The 21120-nt window shown below is 39.0% G+C and overlaps 1 protein-coding gene across 9 annotated transcripts in view; it reads right to left on the reverse strand.

The window, feature by feature from the left end:
• Positions 1 to 21120, reverse strand: part of LOC137104607 (partitioning defective 3 homolog) — a 343094-nt gene that overhangs the window by 131369 nt on the left and 190605 nt on the right. For all 9 annotated transcript variants that reach the window (XR_010911721.1, XM_067486037.1, XM_067486038.1 and 6 more), the window contains 2 exons: positions 18860 to 18992; positions 7229 to 7415 (listed from right to left, as the gene is read on the reverse strand). Coding sequence is in view for 8 of the 9 variants with exons in the window: in XM_067486037.1 (XP_067342138.1) it covers positions 7229 to 7415; positions 18860 to 18992 (320 nt within the window). In the remaining variant the exon portion in view is untranslated. The remainder of the gene's footprint in view (positions 1 to 7228; positions 7416 to 18859; positions 18993 to 21120) is intronic.

A 21120-nucleotide genomic window follows, 5' to 3' on the forward strand; every position in this document is an offset into this window, starting at 1 on the left:
GAAAATGAAAGGGAACAAAGAGTAGAAGAGGTGACTGGTGTGGAGCAGGAAGTAGCAAAGATTAGTAAGAGTGAAGTGAGGAGGACGTTGAAGAGGATGAAGAGTGGAAAGGCAGCTGGTCCTGATGACAAACCTGTGGAGGTATGGAAGTATCTAGGAGAGGTGGCAGTAGAGTTTCTGACTAGTTTGTTTAACAAGACCTTGGATAGTGAGAGGATGCTGAGGACTAGAGGAGAAGTGTACTGGTGCCCATTTTTAAGAACAAGGGAGATGTGCAGAGCTGAGGCAACTACAGAGGAATAAAGCTGATGAGCCAAACAATGAAGTTGTGGGAAAGAGTAGTGGAAGCTAAGCTAAGGGCAGAGGTGAACATTTGTGAGCAGCAATATGGTTTCATTCCGACAAAGAGTCCAACAGATGCAGTATTTGCTGTGAGGATGCTGATGGAGAAGTACAGAGAAGGTCATAGGGAGTTGCATTGTGTCTTCGTAGATTTAGAGAAAGTGTATGACAGGGTGCCGAGAGAGGAGCTGTGGTATTGTATGAGGACGTCTGGAGCGGCAGAGAAGTATGTTAGAGTGGTGCAGGACATGTATGAGAGCTGTAAGACCGTGGTGAGCTGTGCTGTAGGTGTGACAGAGGAGTTCAAGGTGGAGGTGGGTCTGCATCAAGGATTGGCTCTGAGCCCCTTCTTGTTTGCCCTGGTGATGGACGGGCTGACAGATGAGGTTAGACAGGAATCTCCATGGACTATGATGAGTCCACAAAGCTGTCCTTTAAGCCTCTGTACTCTGTCTCCTCACCACCCCTGCAGATTCATCAGAGAACTTATGCAGGTGACAGAGTCTGAGTTGTACTGGAAATCAGAGGCTTAAAGGGTGAAGAGGAAGGGTGAGAGGACTGTCCCCTGAGATGCTTCTATGTTGCTGACAACCCCCTCTGACACACATCACCACAGCAAAATGTGGTCCCTTGGTCAAGTAGTCAAGGTATTATCCAGGTATATATGAGAGGCTGTATGTGAGAAAGCAACAGTCCAAAGTAAAAAGTCTGGACAATATCTGATTGATAACATAAATATGAATAAAGATTTCACAGTGAGGGAGTGGGGGTGTTGATGACTTCTATTTCCTGTGACTGTTTCAAGGCTGACACATAAAAGCACCTGAGGATAAAGAGCACGTATTTGTAACAAGACGACAACAACGATGGCTAACTGGAGAAAAACAAAACGTGTAAACTTGAAATTGTGGAACCAATTCAGGTGATCTTCAATATGCTGTGAACAAAAAACTGATTTCCGCAAAGTACTGTTTGTGTCATGTCTTGCCCGCTGCATGTTCGACCCAGGCCACACCCCTTACCCAGAAACATTGTCTTACAAGAGGAAATTTAATTCTCACGGACTATCTCCTGATGTGCACTACATGCGTGGAAAAGAAACTCCAGAGATTATCCAGTCCTCCATTCTCTTATTCAAAAACCCTTGTTTGTTACATGACTGACATTAGTGATGTCAGACTATTAGGAAGCCCACTGAAGTAGGCAGTCTGCTGTGGTAGCTCACAAGTTTGTTTGTTCATGTCTGCATGGACCTTTTTCACTTTATATGTTAATTTGTGAAATTGTTTACCAGCCAGTGTGTATCCAAACACTCGTGAGACCAAGTGCATCTCTGCGTAAGTGTATGTGTGTGTGTGTGTGTGTGTGTGTGTGTGTGTGTGTGTTGAGCCCTTTTCCATCTCTGCTGGTTGACTGTGTCAGAACTATGTGGCAAATGATGTTTCCACCTGTGACACTTCACAAAGACAGTGAAGGACACAATTTAGTACTTTTCCTCTGTGTCTCTCTGCTTCCAATTCTCTTCCATCTCACGTTAATACAAATTGATACCTATCCTCTGTCAGCCTTATCCTGATCTAGGTCTGTGCTATAGAGACAGTAGTAATCTAGTTATACTGTGTCGGGGCAACAGTGGTTCAAGTGGGAAAGTGATTTTATATATATCCAAAACCTTACTACTGGCTCAACAGTCCTTCTCTTTCCATCTCACCTACTGACTCCACCTATTGGATTTTCAGTATTTGTCTTAATTTTAGAAAATATTGAATAGTTGCAAAGTTATTTTGTATTGTAAAAAATATAGAAATGATTAGCACTCAATGTTAATTTCATACTTTTCAAGACCTCCAGTCAACCATAAGAGCAATTTATGATTAATCAAATTTCACCATATTAATCGCTTCCTAAGGGGGCATCTGATTTTAGCTGTGTATGCTTATGTTCCTCCTGCAAGTCAACCTAAGTTGTGGTCTACAGGATAGCTATGATAACAGTGGTTGGTATGGTAATAGCAGCCTGTGAACCACAGGCTGGATCATAGTACTTAGTTCCTTGCTCTCACTGTGTCACGTAACGCTTCCTAAACCTCAGACTGATGAGCATGCTGTGGACACCCTACGGCTTATGCTATGGGTTACTCACTGCACTTAGTTAGAGTTAGAAAAGTGTGTGCTCATGAATAAAGATACTGAGTACAACAGAAGCTGCAAGACAAGATGTTCTGGAACAAAAACTGTGACTTCCTCATCTTTTTAGGAGAATGAGGCTCTGAAGATTTACAGAACTTCCTTTGATCTAGAGGGTCCTACAGTATTTACATAGGGTAACAGAAACAGGCTGAGAGTGTTGCACAGGGTTAAGGTATTGTAAATTGCAACTGTACTATGGATAAAAGTTAATAAACTGTCAAACTTTTACTTTCTATTGCTTTGCTACTTGCAGATCTTAGATTTGTAAGACATGGATTCATCCATTAGATTCATGTTTTTATTACAAAAGCAAAAGAAGTGGAGGATTATACTACCTTTCACTATTATTAACATACACTGTGAATTCCAAACAACTAAATGAAGCAAAAAGCACTGCAGTGTGGGTTAGAGGAAAACAGCATAAGGAAGCAGAGGTGCTGTCGGTGGGAGAAGTCAGTGCTTCACATTCAAAGTCAACTTGTGTTCGAGCAAATTGTCAGTAAAGTGTTTACACTCCTCCTCTTCCTCACTTCTCCTAAGTTCAGGGTCTTGTGTTTTGGCCTGTTCATGCTGTTTTAGTTTTCTGGAGGGCAAAGTTTATGACATGTCGAACGGGCAAATATTCACACAGGCATGAGTGATGCTGGTGAGCAGCGAAAATGAAAGGCCAAAAGTTTGGAGTCTTAGATTTAATACACGTACCAGGTTAAACTAACCACTCTTACTGTTTATACGGGCCACCAACAGATTTTCTTTTTTCAATGACATTTTAATGGAAAAGATGGGGGTAAAATTCATAGACCCTGTCCTTTAACAAAGTTTCAAACATGTATCTAAAGTTAAAATAAATGTTGAACTAAATAAGCTGCAACTTTGAAAGATGTCCACTTAATGTGACTTTTTTGGAAGTCTTCCATTTTCTTCAGATAAACATTTTAATATGTTTTTACAGAGATGAAAGAATGTGGGTTTTGGCCCCCCATCACTTACACAGGAAGAATCTTTTGGAAGGATCTCCAGAAGGTCCGTTACTCTTCCTGTACTAATAGAAGGAATAATTACAGCAAAAACTAAAATCTGCTTCAGTTACTGTGTTTCCAAGCACTAAACTAACCAGGATTGTTAGAAAAAAAAACAGGTTTCTCGGGTGTATAAGGAATGAGTTTACATACAAGAAATCTCACACACATGCAGCAAACAAGTAATGCAATTTCTCCTGCAACCTCCCACACTTATCGTAGAAGCCGGCTCACAGACTTTCTGATATTTCTGCATAGAATGTAGGTGCTGTGTCTTATTTAGTGTGTTGTTTGTGTGTGTGTGTCTCAGAGAGACAGCGCAGGGAAAAAAAGAACAGAGAAACACAGCAGTACACAATGCGAAGTATCTAAATTCAAAACAAATGCACAGTGCAAAGCGACAATACCCTTTTAGTTATTCTCACTTTTAGCTGGAACTTGGGAGAACATGAATTAAACCACTGTGTTAATGATGTCTCTTTCTATTTAGCCTCTCACCCCACATTTGCTATGTTGCTGCCTTTAGCCATGCACACATTGTTCTAGAAAACTGATTAGAAAACTTTTACATGGCAGACAAATCTCAGGGAGAAATGTTCACTCATCTCCTACTTAAACTAGGTTTTCTGTTTACATAAGGGTTAAGAAATCAGCCTTGATCCTAATGGCATCCTGACTGTTTGATGACACCCTTCAAAAATAGGAAACATGTCCTTTGAGATCTTTGATGTATGATGATTTAATTTTAACTGACTGGATAGGGAACAGGTTCAGTTTTATCTCCCAAATATGGATCTGGATCAGTGTGAATTTTGGCACCAGCTTTTAAATTTAGTTTTATTTTTAGTCTGGTGAAAACAATTTTAAATTGTTGTAGTGAAATTTTTATCCTTTAGTTTAGTTTTAGATAACGTAAACGTCTTATTCTAGTTTTTGGCTTTGATAATTTAGCCACATTTTTGATTTGTAATTTAGAAAATTATGTTTATCTTATATATACAATAATAATAATATATTTAGACATTTTAAGGCTGTCACCATATTCTATCTGCTTCTTATTCGATCTGCTTCTCTCTGCTGTGACTGAGAAGCTGGTTCACTCACTCCCAAATAGCTTTTGATAATGGAATTAACAATGAATATGACCCGATTTAACTTAGAGATTAAAACCAAGTGGAAAATTCATTCAAACATTTCTTCTGCATCTCAGACAAGCGTTCGTTTATATGGGGCTGTCGTGACTGCACACTAAATTGTGTTTCCTTTCCTCAGAGGGTTAAAAAAAGTCTACTAAACTAAAGAAGGAGGAGGGAGACACAGCAGAATGCATAAATGTGTTGGGTCAGGACCAAAGGATCAAGTGAACATAGCACAGCACATATGCAAAGTAATGAATTATTTAAAAAACTTTATTTATACAGGGTCGCCTGACAGAAAAAAACATGCTGGTTTCCATAACTACTCTGAAACACATTTGCACACTACTTGGACATAAGTAGTATTTCATTACAATGCAGTGGATTTAAATACATTTCAATGGACATACAGGTTTAAAGTAGCCACCAAACTTCTTACCACAAAACACTCTCAATATATATTTGTAATAACAAAACATTTCTAATAAAAAAAATAAATTAAAACTTGGATATCTTTACCACTATCACAGAGCCATAAAAGCACTAGTTTGTAATATTTATAACCTGTTTTATGTTCATGAGACTATAAAGTTGACGTGGTACAACAAAGGCTTCAAAAGAATGGGACAGCTCCTTTTGAAGTAGGTCAATTTCTGTGTCTTGTGATGTGTGATGTGGGATTTCTGCCTACGAGCAGTAATTTATCTTGGGGGCCTACACATTAACATGCTAACACATGGGCTGTATCATTTATGAGAAACCTGCCCAACACAAGACAGAAATGGTGAAAGGAAGAGATGAGAATTTGTATTTATAATGTCATTTGAGGCCAAAGGACCAGGCTCTTTTTAGTTCATTTCTGTTTTCATTAGCAAGTATTTGCCGTATGACCACTACCAGATGCTGGAATTACATTTTGATTACAACAACATTAATGGAGAGAATTGAGCCAGGATGAAATTAATTTTAACTGCTTTGCTATTCTGTTTGTGGACAAATTCTCATGCAACACTGGTACTGAGAAATAAATAAATGAATACGGTCAATAAAGGAAGGAATCTCAGTTTGTTAAATTGCTTATTGATAAAAAATTAAAGAACAAGAAGATAAAAAATTTAAATTCTTACACATCATCCAGCTTATTTGTGCTTTGTGTATGCACACTAGGTAAAAAAGCTGTGGCCTTGGCAAAATGCTTCACCAATGAGCAGGAAGTCTGCATGACACTAGAGGCCAGAGGTGAGTTTCACTGCACATTATATATTATACACACATGGTCCTTGTTGCACTGTTGCAAGAGTTAGTTAGTTCCAATTAGTTCCTAATTACTCAGAGCCTGGCTGACCCACATCCCCTGCTGGCAGAGTATGCCTGTTAATGTTACTGTATGTGTGTGTGTGAGTGTGTGTGTGTGTTAAATGGTCTGCCTTTCTACCTTACCGGCAGAGAACCTAAAGCACTAGTTTTCATTCGCACACCACTGATGGCATGTGTTGCCATGGGTTTGCAGTGTAGATACGAAGAAGAAGCCATACAGCACGGAACTTAATCCCCTCCACAAATCTCTGACGTCACATCACATGACTCCAGGGCAATAGAAATGACAACACTATATGATACAAGCTTTTCTATTTATGACAGCCAGTATTCTATCTAAAAAAAATGACTTTGAACAAGCAAATATAGGAAAAAACCTACTACAGTGCAAGTGCAAACGAGGCGAATAAAAGAGTTAGAGACAACCTGCATTTAGTATAAATGCAGTCTGTGACTTTGTCATCCAGATGAGAAAAAAGAAATGATTATGTCTCTTGTCATTTCAGTTCCTATACCTGAACACAGCAATCATACTGCAAATGTCACAAATAATTGTAGAGGGAATGAAAGCACCTTTTAGTTCAAAAAGCTATAACTTATTGTATGACAAAAATAAAGAAGAAAAAAATTCCAATTCTTTCCATACATCCCCTATGATATCTTTTCATTAAGGTCTGGTCTCACTAGACAGTTGTATACTCCTCTCTATAGAAATGTGGGTCTGCACGGACTGTCAGCAGCACCAATTCATCAACTTTGTGACAGACAAAAGACGATCATATCATACACCTTGACTTATGAAGCATTTACACATGCTGTTTGATTTCATTTAATTCACTTTTTCCAGAACCTAATGTACGTTATTGGTATGAGCTATAGAGCTCTGTTGACCACTTAAACACACATCGAGTCACGCTGTCATACTGGGTGACATGTTCCTTTTTTTAACAAAATTGTGAATGCTGTCTTTTTTTTTTTTTTTTTTCAAATAAGGCTAAGAATATTTACTCCTTTTCATATTCACAGAAATTGATTTCCTTATGAAACACTCAACTGTGCTTGACCTCAGATATATTATATTATTGTTAGATTTGGTCATTTTATGGGATTTTATAACAATAAAGAAACATAGAACATCACTGGTCTTTCTTTAGAGGCCAACTACAGCCCTAAACCAAACAATGTATCTGATACCATCACTTAGCAAGATGAAACCACTGCTCACCATTCATTCTGACCAGGCAGCTCATGGATCCAGGGGACCTCATTGCCACTCACAAAAGCCATCTCATCATGGGAACTGGAGGATGACTGATCAGAAACGTGGGCAGGGAGCAGAGGCGGCCTGTCGTCTTCGATCATTACTATGTCGTCCTGTGGCATGTTCACAGTCGGAGACAGCTGGTAGTTACCTGAGAGAGAGTGGAAGAAAGATGTTAGACAAAAGATTCTTCACAATTACATAACACCACATGGCATAAGTGTAAAAAATTTTAAATGAGCATTTGTTGAAGCTAATTCATCTGCATGTATGCTAGTGTAGATTTATGTTTCCTAAAGAATGTGCTGCTGCAGTTTATTAGTGAAGAGACAAATAGTAGCAGGCACATGTGCCAAAGTAACCGTTAAAACTCAAGGAAAGACACACAAATGTGAACTATTCAAAATCCAGTCACAATGCCACAACAAAAAGTTGTAGACCTAAGTTGTTTTATCCACTCTGCTTCATTTCTCTCCAAGGACAAATATGAGAAGAGGAAGGGCTCCGCTGATCTGTATTCTGCCCCAGCTGACCCTTCCCACTGAGGACTTCTTTGAATCGCTCCTTTGTTGCTCCTCAGGACTCAAAGTCAATGGGGAATGAGCTGCTGTAGCTGGCACTCAGCACCAAGGGCAGGAGACGAGTTGTTCAACAGCATTAGAAGTGGCATTACAATACAGAGATGGGTGATTCACTCTGCATAATGATCAGCGTATGACTTAAATATAGGCAAACATCCCTGAAAACTGGGTGAACCAAAGTCAAAGTAAGTGATCAGGTTTAAACCCCATCACACCTGCTTACTATTAAAGGTTTTCAGAAATGCTTGAACTTCCGGTGGTCTTTCCTTTTGTTTATGAAAGCCATTTTGCAAATTTAATAGCCTAGGAACAATTGTGTGTAATCACTAGCAGCAGACAACAATACTTACCCTGGCAAGATCCCAACAAGAATCTCAGAGGCATTTGATTTCACTGGGGCCCAAATAACATTAAATGCATACTGTGGAAGTAAATCTGAGCACCAATCAAGACAGCAATGAGGTGTGTAGTTTAGTTATTTGCTCAGGAAAAAAAAGAAAAGAAAAACAATGTACAATGGAGCTGTACAAGGGAAGATAGTAAGCATGGTGGGCTTAGAAAGATCCTCTTGCGAAAGTAACTCAAATGAAACAAGCATGGACAAAATGCATTTTCTAGGCTATTTATTATATATGTCAGGCGTTTTATCAGTGGCCTGTGACAAAAAGATTTATTAGACCTTTTTTTTATGAATCTGTCTACCATACCAAATGTAATGCTACAGTACATAAATTGAATATTATCACCAAGATTACATAGCAACCACATTGTTTTATCTTTATACAGCTCAACTTCAGCATAGGCCCTGTTTAATACCTGAATCTAAAGTTGCATCTTCACTTAACCTCTCTTAACTGATTCTTTGGAAGGTGTCATTCCTTTATCTGTTCACTGGGCATCTAAACCAGTTAAGATGGCTGCCACCACTGTACAGGTGAAATGAAGGCCATTTCTCACTTGGGCAGCTGGACAGAGAACCACGGGTTATTTAATTCACCTTGTACTGTAAACCGAGAGGATGGAGTAAAGAAAACGGCAAAGTACAGGAAGTCGGTCAAAGTAAGATTGACCTTTTCACACTTACTAGGCAAATTAGGAGCTAAAATATAGCAATATTCATTATTTATCTTGATAGTCTGTTTCTATTACACCAATATCCAATGTTTAATAAATTAAAAATTGAAAAACAATATTAATATTCTTTTGCACCACCAATTTATCCAGTACACCAAATGCCAGCTATACATTGTAAAAGGTGATTTTTTTTTATGTCGCAACAAACCAGAATTTCCAATTCTATTTCTTTTTCATGGTGGCTTGAGCAGCATGTTGAATAGAAACTGTCCTCCTGTAAAACATTATTATATAGGTTTTGAATAACCAAAAACAACCCAAAGATACTGTATGTGTCTGACAACAGCGAGTAATTGTGACTTTTTGTCACCTAGTATTCAAACCCAGACAAGTTTATAAGAAGCAAGATGTAATCGTGGGATCTGGCCTAGTTGCTTGCTAACATAAAGAGACATAAAGGCTGTTTTGTCACCTGATCCAGGAGGAATTATGCCATTCGATAGCAGTTATCATTTCCTATCAGTCTATAATTATTGTTTAGTCGGTGACCTTTTAATTCCTTGTAAGTTGAGTATTCTGCCATAGATCAATGTTAGCAGATAGATCAAAGTTAGCGGCTTGTCCCTTTCGGGGACTTGTTTTGTGGTCTTGTTGTCTTTTACCAGGAGCACCGACTGGTTGATGTCTTATCCAAATAATGTACATTAATTGAGGGTTGTGTTTAGTGTGTGGGTGCTGGTAACAAAGGGGGGAACTATGTGATGCTGAAACACACTGGTAAGACTTTGCTGGTTGTCAATGAATATTTGTAGTCATAGTTTTTATAAATTAAAGTGTGTAGTTAGTTAGTTAGATAGATAGATAGATTACTGTTGCTATCTTTACTTATTACTTTTTGTATATCAATATTAATAACTATCAATAATTATTACAAACATTATTTGTTTCAATCTGTAATTTGTGTGTTATATGGATTTGTATGCCTTATACTGTATACAATATTTTTTTCTCTCTGCACAACTCCTCAAAATCAGTACCAGAATTCAACATTTCCCTCCTGAGTGTAAATCCTTTAGTTCAACAACAACAACAAAAAAAGACATGTCCTGTGGTTGTGTGTCCACAGGGGCCATTCTTATACAAGATTTTACTTTTCCTCGCTTATGTAGAGTTACCTCTCAGTTGCATCAGCGAAATGAGAATTTCACTACAGTAGCAACCTGGAACAGACATGCAGTACAGTGGAAACATCACAGTAAATGCAACAGATGGGCAAATCATTATTAAAATAAGATGTATTACCTTTTTGTATATTGCCTTACATTTACTCATGCCATTGCACTACTTTTGCTAGAGGCCACAATTCAAGTTGAAGCTCTACAAGTTTTTCACTCTCAGTTGTATGAAATATTTTTAGCCCAAACTTTTTGACATATGTGGTCATCACAGAAAGTGTTGTTTAAGAATGTTACTTCTGGCTTTGTTAAGTAGTAATATAGACACGCAATACATGACTAGTGGTTAAGGGGTGTAGTTGAGGGAAATCACAGCTCCTCCAACCCCACCAACTTAAGTGAGTTTAAGTGAGACAAAGAAGCAGAGACAATCACACAGACCCAAAGAAATGACTCAAGATTAATTGGTTCTATGGTTAATAACACGGATTTGAGAAAGATAAAAAGCTAATTCAAGAGCTAGAGAAGAAGGTTTTTCATGTGCTTTTGGCAGCACAGGTGGAACTGTTCACTCACTGTTTAACAGTGCTGTCTCTTACCAGCTTCTCACAGTCATTCACAAAGTGGAAAAGGGCAGATGACAGTACCAGCAGAGACACTTCACTTTTCATTGCCAGGCAGATCAATAGATGTGTGTGTGTGGGTGTGTGCGTGTTTCAGATAGAACTAGCTTGTGATAAAAACAGGTCAAAGGGAAGGCTGCACGTTATGAATGCCAACAGATTGTGATGAAATTAGTAAAAACCCTCATTGCTGTGTTTGTGGTTTTATGCATCTTTTTACTGGTTGCTTTCCCACCAGAGCAAAAATAATTCAAGCACCAAAACCTGAGTGCTGTGAATGGAACTGCTGTTTTCACCAAAGCCCAGAACCGCTATCTTGGTTAGAATCAGAAGGCTGTTATTCAGTCTTTGTTGATCTCAGCAATTCTGAACACACCAGAGCCATTAATTCAACAGCAGGAAAATAAAAATAATACAAAATAATATAACACTCACATATCACACGCATTTGGGGTCACATGGTGATAAATATTTCTCCAATTCTTCTTTGTGGTTCACAGAAGCTCGCTTTTTTTTTTAAAAAGAGCTGTTTGTATTTATTAGAGAGTTTCTGACTCATGCTTCCCATCTATCCAGTTTATGGAAGAGTTCTCAGTCATGATTATGCCACTGTGGCCATCCTCACACTGTAGTTAAAGATACAGTTGCTTCTCATGAGTCACACTGATAGAGTGACAGACACTACCCGCCAATTCATCATCCACTGTCCCACCGACTGTCCCGCTAAAAACAGACACAAGCGATTGGGTGAAGTTTGTGATGTGAATGTTGGGCACATCACAGTTGCCTGAAACAAATAAAAGTTGTAAAGTAATTACTGTGGTTGTAAAAATGTATGCTAAAACATCACTTAAACAAAGAAATTATTTTTTTTTAAATGCCTCCATAGGTAGAACCGAAGGCATAATGCTTTTGAGTTTTTGTTTTTTCCATCCAGCTATCTGTTCTATTCTCGTGAATGTGCAATCTCAGGAATGTCTCTTCAGTTTTGATACAAACCAGGTTAGAACACCATGGGAAAAGGTCTTTAAATATGGCACAAATATCTAAAAGGATGCAAGGGTGAACTGTTTAGGTTTTGTGGGTCAATGGTCAAGGTCACTGTGAACACATGTCCACCTATTGTATTGGATGTGATTTGAAGAAATGTTTTCAAATTGTCTTCAAGGATGAACTGAATACATGTGAGGGTCAGAGGTCAAAGGACAAAGGTTACTATTACGTACATCCTTCCCATTATTGGGGGTGATGTCACAAGAACACATTAATGGAATTTCTCCTATTCTAGCCAAAGCAATATTAATGCATCTTACAGATACGTCTACTTGGACTCATGAATTAATTGATTTGAATATGAGTCTGAACAGACATGCATTTAAACTGCAGCTTCAGTGATTTGTCAGCAGCCAAATCTGTACAACCAGATCTGTGCCGGATTAGCTAGTTCGCATGTGTGGTGGACCTCTGTTGTTGATCATTAACAATTAAAAACCCATCAGTCAGCTTCACTGGGTAACACATTCCAGAAATGTTCAAGAAATGTTCTGAATTGCCTTAATTCCAGATTTTGTTGTTGTTGCAGATGTTGATGTGCAGTTGGCTGGCTAACCTCAGACTGGTGTACAAAGTTTCCGGAATCTCAAAGCTTCAGGGGTAACTTTTGTAAAAAAAAAAAAAAAAAAAAAAAATTCTTATCACACATTTTGCAACGAGAGAAAGTCTCAATAAGGGGAGAAGTAGGTCTACCTGATGTGTTTCAATCACTTGGAATAAATGGAGGTTTACAGCACAGATAAATAGGAGAAATAACTGAAGTTATCTTTGAATGTTATTCTCAGCATCAACATGCAGAGACCTTAGCTCTAAGCTCTGCAGTGTGTATGGCTACCATGCAAATAGTTCAGTAACTACACTGAAAGTCACATTTAGCACAGCCCTTTAGACGGCCATGTTGACTTTGTGAAAGCTTGTCAGTGATACTGCAGCAGGGATTTAAGACAGAGATAGATGAGCTCTCTGACTCAAAAGGCCACTTGGTGACATCCATCCAAACAGTTCAGGCTTCACTCTCCTTCTTCTCAACCCTCTGACCAAGCATTGCCCGTTGAATCATTGAGCTGTAAGGTGAGGGGGTCACAATAATAGCTTTACTCCATCTTCTTTCTTCCACACAATTTACTCATCTATGTCCATCACACACGCTTACAATTTCTTTACCTCTCTCTTCCTTGTCTCCCTCTTTTTTCAGTGAAACCTTGGCTTTTTAATCTAGCTGGAGCAAAGATTGGGAGTTGATCCCCTGCCTTTATACCCATTCATAGACTGCAGCACATAATGGCTTTAAGTACAAACCTATGAAAACTAAAGCCTTAAACTCCCAGGAGGCATTTTCTTTAAATCAATGTTCACAAGGAATTCCCTGATTTTTACAATTGATCAGGACATTTAATTGATTGGCTGGCAGACCCTTAGCTACAGACCCTTTGCAGACCCCTTTGCTATAGACTGAAATGTAAAACCTCCCCAGAAATGTAACTTGTATAGAATTGTGGCAAAGGGCAATAATTGTGACCGGTCCACTTAATCCTTGTGCCTGTATGAACATTTCCTCTGACACCTGCTCCCTTCCTGCATTGCAGTAATTTCAGTGAAAGGAACTGCAATTTGACAGCTACAACTCAACATTATCCACTTTTCACTATTGTAGAACAACTCACCACAGTGCAAAAAGCCTCTTTCACATATGAACTCCAGACGATGTCCATAACATTCGGACCGGACATTGCCCAGAGTTATTATTTCACACATGTAACACACAGCAGAGCATGTCCAAGTAAGAAGCATTCTCACATGAGGAACTCGATACACTTGATTTCAGCGAGGATGGTGCCTGGAAAAAGTGCCAGATGTGTGGTGCTTCAAAACATCGTCAACAGGTTCCATTTGTCCATTTATCTAATCGTCCTGATAATTCGGGACAGAGCAGAATGATCTATACACGCAGAAGCCTACTCTCAAAATCTGGAATTTGTAATGGGGGGTTTCCGGGATAAATAATCTCCAGGTCATCTCACTTACATACACTGTCTCCAGTTAAAGTCTAGAGAAAGTCAAGATTCCACCATATGTTTGAAAGAGGCTAAAGAAACTCAATACGGTGGCACAAAACACGCACCACCAACTAATTGGAGCGCAACACTGAAAGCCCATCACACACGTATAATTGATCACAACAGAGCATAGATTTAACAAAGGAGCATAAATCAAGCCTAACTCTTCCAAGACTGGAGAGGCTACTTGAATAAGTAGTGGAACATTTTAAAGCAATTAGAAAGAAGTCTAGTTGGCATGATTCATCTTCAAGGCATCAATACAAAAGTAACTTTGCTGGATAAAAAAATTGAAAGGCAGCTAAGTAAAATTTTTATGGAATATGTGATGCTGTGAACTGTAATTATTGTTAACTAAGAGAAAATATAGTATACTAAAGTTTATAGTATAATATAGTTTAGCAGACCTGCATGCTTATACTTTTATTAAACCTTTGGTCGGGTCCACATGGGGTAGAGGTATGGTGGAATAATATGAGGTCACCAAATGTGATGGATCAATGAGGCACCGTCAATACACTCCTACACCGTAATTAGTGTAAGTAAGACATGGGTACACCAACATTCATGTTCTTGCATAACTATATCTTAAAATGTCCAAGGTGCTAATGGAATGATGTTATCTATACTTTTCATGCTAATTTTTAAAATACTTCTGCGCAGAACTTGCATGTGAGTAATGTGGTTATAAAGCATGTACTGTGCAAAAACAGAAGGTAAATTGAACAGGTTTGTGGGAGATTGATAGAGACTAGATCTTAAGTCAAGCCTTAAGTTGAACATCCTGTTAACACCTACTTTTCTATGTGACTACAGCATGAGTTTGGTTTTGGTTTTTACCTCCAGCCTCCTCTCACAACTCTTCAACTTCTTTGTCACTTTGAAGTGTGCAGTCTTACGCAAGCATTTGGCCAAAAAGTAACAGAAAGCATTTGTCCACAGGCCTCAATTTTCACCCCAGCATGTGAACCACAGCCCCATTGGCACTTTTCAATTAGACTGAGCGGAAGCCCAAGCAGAGTGTGATGCTAACAACCTTTGCGTTGAACCCCGGCTGTTGCTGTCACACTGTATGAATGCAGGGGGATTTTACTCAGTTTGGTATTTCCGTCCCATTTATTCACCTATTCTTTTTTCTTTCCATTATTTTCCATATTTGAGTGAGAAAGAATCTTTGCTGAGTCTCCATTGTTTCAGCCTAAAAGGGCAAAAAGTATAGCGGAGGTTGAAGGGAAGCAGAAGAATAAAAGAACAAAAGTTATTAGGAAGTCATATAAGTTAGGCAGGGAATCACGGAGAGTGGGCTGTATGTTCACCACCTGCCAGCTGCGAATTCAGGACCATTAAAGGACAATACATGGTTTGTATATGTGAAGCCAAAAGTCCCAATATCTAGTATTTCATGGCTTGAAGCGAAACAGGTTATGGAATTACCTCTGACTATTGATTGGTGGAATACAAAAACAGCCACAGAGCAGATAGTTTTGAATGTGAGCGGTGACAATGTACACTTTGTACCTGTGTCCTGTTGTATTTTGAGCTATTCTTTGCTATTGCCGTGGTTATTTTAATTTTTATATTTCATCCTATTCTAACTATCTGCTCCAACAAACTAGACGTATTAATACTATGTATTCGGAACGGCAACACGCTGCCTGTCACTAGCAGTACACTGGCTAATCAATAGCTGGCTAAAGTAAACATGGCAGCCATTTTCTTTTCTTTTCTTTTTTTAAGAGAAAATACAGAGCATAGTTTACAATTTTACTGTATTGACCTGCTACCATTTGCAATAACTCACAATGAAAGTCAGGTCTTAATTCTTCTGCAGAAAAAGCATTCAATCTAATGTTCCTCTGTGTCATTGTCCATTTATAACATCACAGGCAGTATAATGAAGCAGCGGAGGAGAGCAGCTGATTTGGTTAGAGAGTTTCTCCACTGGCTTTTAAGAAATAAAATGCCTCAGAGTTTTGTCAGTAAAGACTATTTGCCCTGAGGAGAAATGTAAGGCTCACATAAGTGGAAATTGTGTACAAACTGATGGAGAGGTTTTACGTGAGCATGGCTGTGCGTACTCAAATATCTGTGTGTGTGTGTGTGTGTACGGCAGCAGATATGTCTGACCGCATCCAAAAGTTCACGTCTGGCCTTCATGATTCAGTACGTTAACGTCTCTAGATACACTCAAAATTGAAATGTCAGTCAAGCCTTGCTGGCTGTGTTCTTCCTGACCTTGCTGAGATGATTTCAACATCTGTCCTGTAAACACAACTGCCACACTTCAAACACCAGGTAATAAGTTTTCCATTGTTTTAGGTTATATCATTATTATTAGTTCTTGTATGATTAAAGTTTGCCTTAAATAGAACCACATTATAAATCATTTCAGGTTTATAGTTGTATGCTGGGGCTCTACTTGGAATAGTATTGGAGAAATTAAAATTACAAAAACTGCTGAATTTCTTATAATGAGCTTTCAGGCAGTATATTTTTGGAAATATATTGTTTTAGCTCCCATCTCTTTTAGGGCCCACTCTGTTCTTATTGGCCAATATGCGAAAGCCTGCAGGCAGATGGAACTAGGGGTGAAACACACAGTGGTAGAGCACCAGCCTGTTCTACCACAGGCTCATGGGGCTCAACTAAACACTCCACTACTCTGACTCCACTACTATTCTGAAACTGTTTTATTCATTTTTTAATTGAAAATGTTAACTTTGAAAAGAGAGCAAGCAGAATTTGCCATTGTTTAATAAGGAAAACTATAAATTTATTTAAATGAGAAATAAAGGATAAAAAAGGATAACATGGCCCCTTAAATTCAAAAAAACAAAAAATATGAGTTAGATCAACATACTGTATGTCTGCACTTATATAGAGCTTTTCCACCTATATAAAGCACGTTACACTGCTTCTCATTCACCAATTCGCAATCACACACTTATGGGTTGGAAGCAACTAAGTTGGGGTTCAGCTGGAAGACACTTCAACATGTGACCGGAGGAGCCAGGGATTGAACCGACAACTGTAGGATTGGTGGAAACCCGCTCTACATCCTGTGCCACAGTTGCCCTTGTTTGCTTTAAAGGTACATTTTTGACATTTGATCAAGGGTAAATACATCTCACTTCCACTGGTTTGTTTGCAGATAACAGAGATATAGACAGTCTTCGTATAGTTTTTGTTATATATTTCCTGTACTTTAATGCAGTCTTTGAAACAAAATAAAACTTCATCATTACATGGTCAGTGGAGAAAAGAAATGATTGGCTGTGCAGCTGTAATTGCCTGAATTCAAATGATCATTAACCCTTGGGAAGGAGCAAATGTCTGCATTTCCCATCTCAGAGTGGCAGTGTTCTGTTGCAGTAAAGTAGCTAAACTAAACTCAGGTTGCATCAGAAATTTAAATACCAAAACGGTGCCAGTTTAAAGAGACGAAGAGCTGTCGCAGAATGTAGGCATGGGTTAATGAGGGCAACTCAGAGACAGCCTGAAGACATTGAAGAAAAGGAATTGACATTTTATTGCTGTGAGACAATCAGAGTTGGAGCTCTGAGACTCCACTGAGCTTTAGATGTGGTAACTCCAACGAACAAACCTTCAACGCCTCCACCCCTAAAACTTTTCCACTCATTTGACTCCTACTCTGCAGAATAAGATGAGTGCTGGGTACCCTTGTAGTTTCAATGGCACAAAACTTTTCCATCAAAACGCCCACAGCTGCCGCTTATAATCACAGCAGCGTTCTGAGAAGACTAAGTGGAAAAGCAAGTGGCATAAATAAACCCAACTGAGAGGGAAACCCTGCCAATTTGAGAACATTTGATTTGGGGTGGAGGAGTAAGACACGATGGAAGAGGAAAAAAGGGAAGAGGAGACAGAGTGTCAGGGGCAAGCCCTATTGATCTGGAGGTTTAATTAACCATCAGATGCCTCTGACACAGCCTCTGATCTTCTTTGATCAGTGGCAGAGTGGCACCGCTCTGGGGGGAGATGCTGGGGAGGGAATAGGAAAGAAACATGAGAACAAATTTGAGAGGGCTAGAAAGGAAGAAAGTGTAGATCACTGACAGATTACAAATTTACTCTATCCAAGCATAGGAGGGGGAAGGCTGACAAGGTTGGAGAAAAGGGGAAGAAAATCTGAGTAGGTAGGTCATCAGCAGGAAGAAAAGTAAGGAGACGGGGAGCATGGGGAAAGAATGATGGTGTGAACAGGAGGAGGGAGAACAACCAAAAAGGTCAAACAATAAAGACAAAATAATCTGGAGGGGGTAAATGTAAGGTGAGAAAAAGTGTGCAAGAAAACCTGTAGATATACATACGACTAGACTGCACCATCACCAACAAAGACACCGTCACTGTACAATGATGCAACCACCTTCAGCTTCTGTGTATATTTGTGTCTGAATCGTCTGTGGCCGCTGTGATGACAATGCAGGCTGGCGGAGGGCTAAAATGCCAACTCCAAGAAATATTGAGAGATCTCAGCTTGCTGATGCTAACTGGGTAGAATGGGAATTGACCTGGGTGAAAGCAGTTGGGAACGGAGTGAAGCTGGGTAGGATTGGGATTGACATGAATCACTGAGTGGTTTAAATCATGAAACAGCATTGCTTGAGATGTAGGGCTATATGGGATGGGGCGAGCACTTCACGAGGTAGTAGAAGCACTTCACAGTGGAAGGAAGGGACATTAAAATTAAGAAAATGTTACACATATAATGAGTTTATCAGGTCATTGACATGTCTCATCAAGGTCAATGTGGACCAGACAAAGAAAAAAATAAATTTGTGAAGTCATTTAGCCTAGTAGCTACAGAAAAAGGATTAGGGCCTCAATAAAAAAGAGAATAATAATTTGAGTTATGACATTAAAATCTGAATTCTGAGTTTACAGTCCAAACGTCTAACTTCACAGATCTAAGGCAGAATTCTTAAGAAAAGAATCCTCTTCTCTAAGTAGCAAGTGAAAAAGACAAAGAGTGGCAAATAAAAAGAATGGAATAACTGGTGGAATGACTCACCAATGCATCTGATTACATTAGTCCGTGGTGTTGAGACGTCCTCTGTGGCTTCATACAAAGTGTGAGAGATACAACGCTCATGGCTGAGAGAGTTCACAGAATGCTCGGAAATTGGGGGGCTTCCAGGGTCTTCCTATAGAGATCGGAAGAGAGATAAAGAGTTAGGATATGGTTTAAAAATATGTAAAGTACCAACCAAACTTCTCTCATAGGCACATAAACAGTTTATCATTAAAGGCCCAATATAAAATTGTAATAGTATACATTGTACTGTATTCACCAAGGTGAATGACTGAACTGAATGAATGCAAATTTTGTGTCAACTAAATTATTATAATTGAAAATGTAACATGGCCGTTTGGGTGTAACATGTAGCTTAAGGTCAGAGTAAAGCAAATGGCTGATTACTTTCAACGCACACTGTACATGTCAAAATGTGATATCTGTGAATGTAGCCTCTGAACTACGTGGGGTTACACTGTTCTTTGGTCAGGGCTAAAAAACAATAATGAAAAACCAGTAAAAACCCCATTCAAAATTCCAATTATTGTTACAATGACATGAGTACCTGCTAATCCTTCCCTCGACATGTCTCCAGTGTTTCAGAGTACTGAAAAGTTATTCAGATATTGCTTATTAAAACGCATTATATTGTGGTGAGACAAACTCAGAACTCATGTTTCTTTGTAGTTTACATATACTTTGAGTACTGAAAAAAGAGTTCTGGTTAAAATTTACAATTGCATTTACATTTGTGCCATTTAAAAAAAAAATCTGCATTTCAAACTTGAAAACAAGAAAAAATATCAAGAAAAAAGATATCAGCATATGTCACCTAATGAAATTCTATTAATAGTTTAGAAACATTGAAGCAGGTTTTCAGTGTCCATCTTGGCTTATGTCCGTATTTTCTCAGTCCAAGCTGGATAAAGGTCCAGCTTTCCTATTGATTTCCTATAGGCCAACAGACAGCTGTCTCTAAAAATGAAGCCAAGTAAATAAACCAGTGACATTTGCCATTTTGTCAGCGTGCTCTGCTGCTGGTTACTGTGCTCAGTGAATACTTGCTGCTTGTCTCAGGCTCGATGGGCTGCATGTTCAGCTCTTAGTCTTGGTTCCGGGACCAGCGGAACGCCGGCCAATACTTTGTCAAATGTGCTATTTTTAGGATATAGTCAAAAAAGAAGAATGAGTCAAGAAGTACAGAAAATCCAATCCGCATACAGAGAGTTAGAGACCAAGCTCGGGCCTTATTTCCCACACTTCTTAATAGCAGCTTGTGGGCATCCTGGGGAATGCACTGGAGAAGTCCTCCCAGTACAGGACCTATTACAGATAGCTCCCTCACAGCTAGATAAGACAGTCTTGCACACTCCCTACCTCAAGCATACTTTAAACCAGGAGGCTCTGGCTAATATTGATGTCTCACCACACTCTTCTGGCTCCCAGCCAAGAGAAAGGGGAGTAAAAGACCAGACAACAACAGCACCAATGAAACAAAAAATAAAATAAAATAAAAAACAGGAGAAAGCGGAGGAGAGACGGAAGTAAGGTGGTGGTGAGGAATTTTTTCACTAAGCAAATGGAAAAATTAATAAGAAAAAGAGTAACTATGTGAGGGTGGTAGCTGAGGCCCTGGTAAAGTGTGGGTGCTGTCAAGTTCTCTGCTTGTGGGAGTAGCCTGCCCTGGGAGACACATACCAGGGTGGAGAGACTTATCGACTGTTTAATATAAATGAGAGGTTTAATGAGGTTGAGAGCGCAGGACATTATCAGGACAGCGTGCTGATGAGGAAAGAGAGTGTGTTTGTGTGTGTGTATGTGTGTGCGTGAAATGGTGGGACTGGGTCAATGCAATTACTATAAGAGCCATGGCCACTGCCAGCCTTAATAATATAAGCATGTCCCTGGATGATCCAGACTCAATAAGGCTCAAATTGTTGAAATTAACATTTATTTTACTCACCTCTTTCTCTTACACTCAGCATCTCTCTACACTTTTAAATATTTTTTTTTTATAGATTGGGCAGAGACTTCTCAATAACTGACAAGAATAAAGTTGGATGATCTGAGACAGAAATTAGGGTAATGTGTGGACGAAATTGAGTAGAGAGGGAGCAGATGAGGACAAAATGATCTGAAAACTGTTTATAGAATCAGGTGAAATAGATCGCAGAAAGACACTTGTGTCACTTTATCTATCTCTGAACTGGCTTAGTTTTAAAATATTCATTGGCTTCTATGGTAAATATACTTTGGAA

The sequence above is a fragment of the Channa argus genome, chromosome 19 (assembly GCF_033026475.1).
Source record: "Channa argus isolate prfri chromosome 19, Channa argus male v1.0, whole genome shotgun sequence".
Classification (NCBI taxonomy): Eukaryota; Metazoa; Chordata; class Actinopteri; order Anabantiformes; family Channidae; genus Channa; species Channa argus.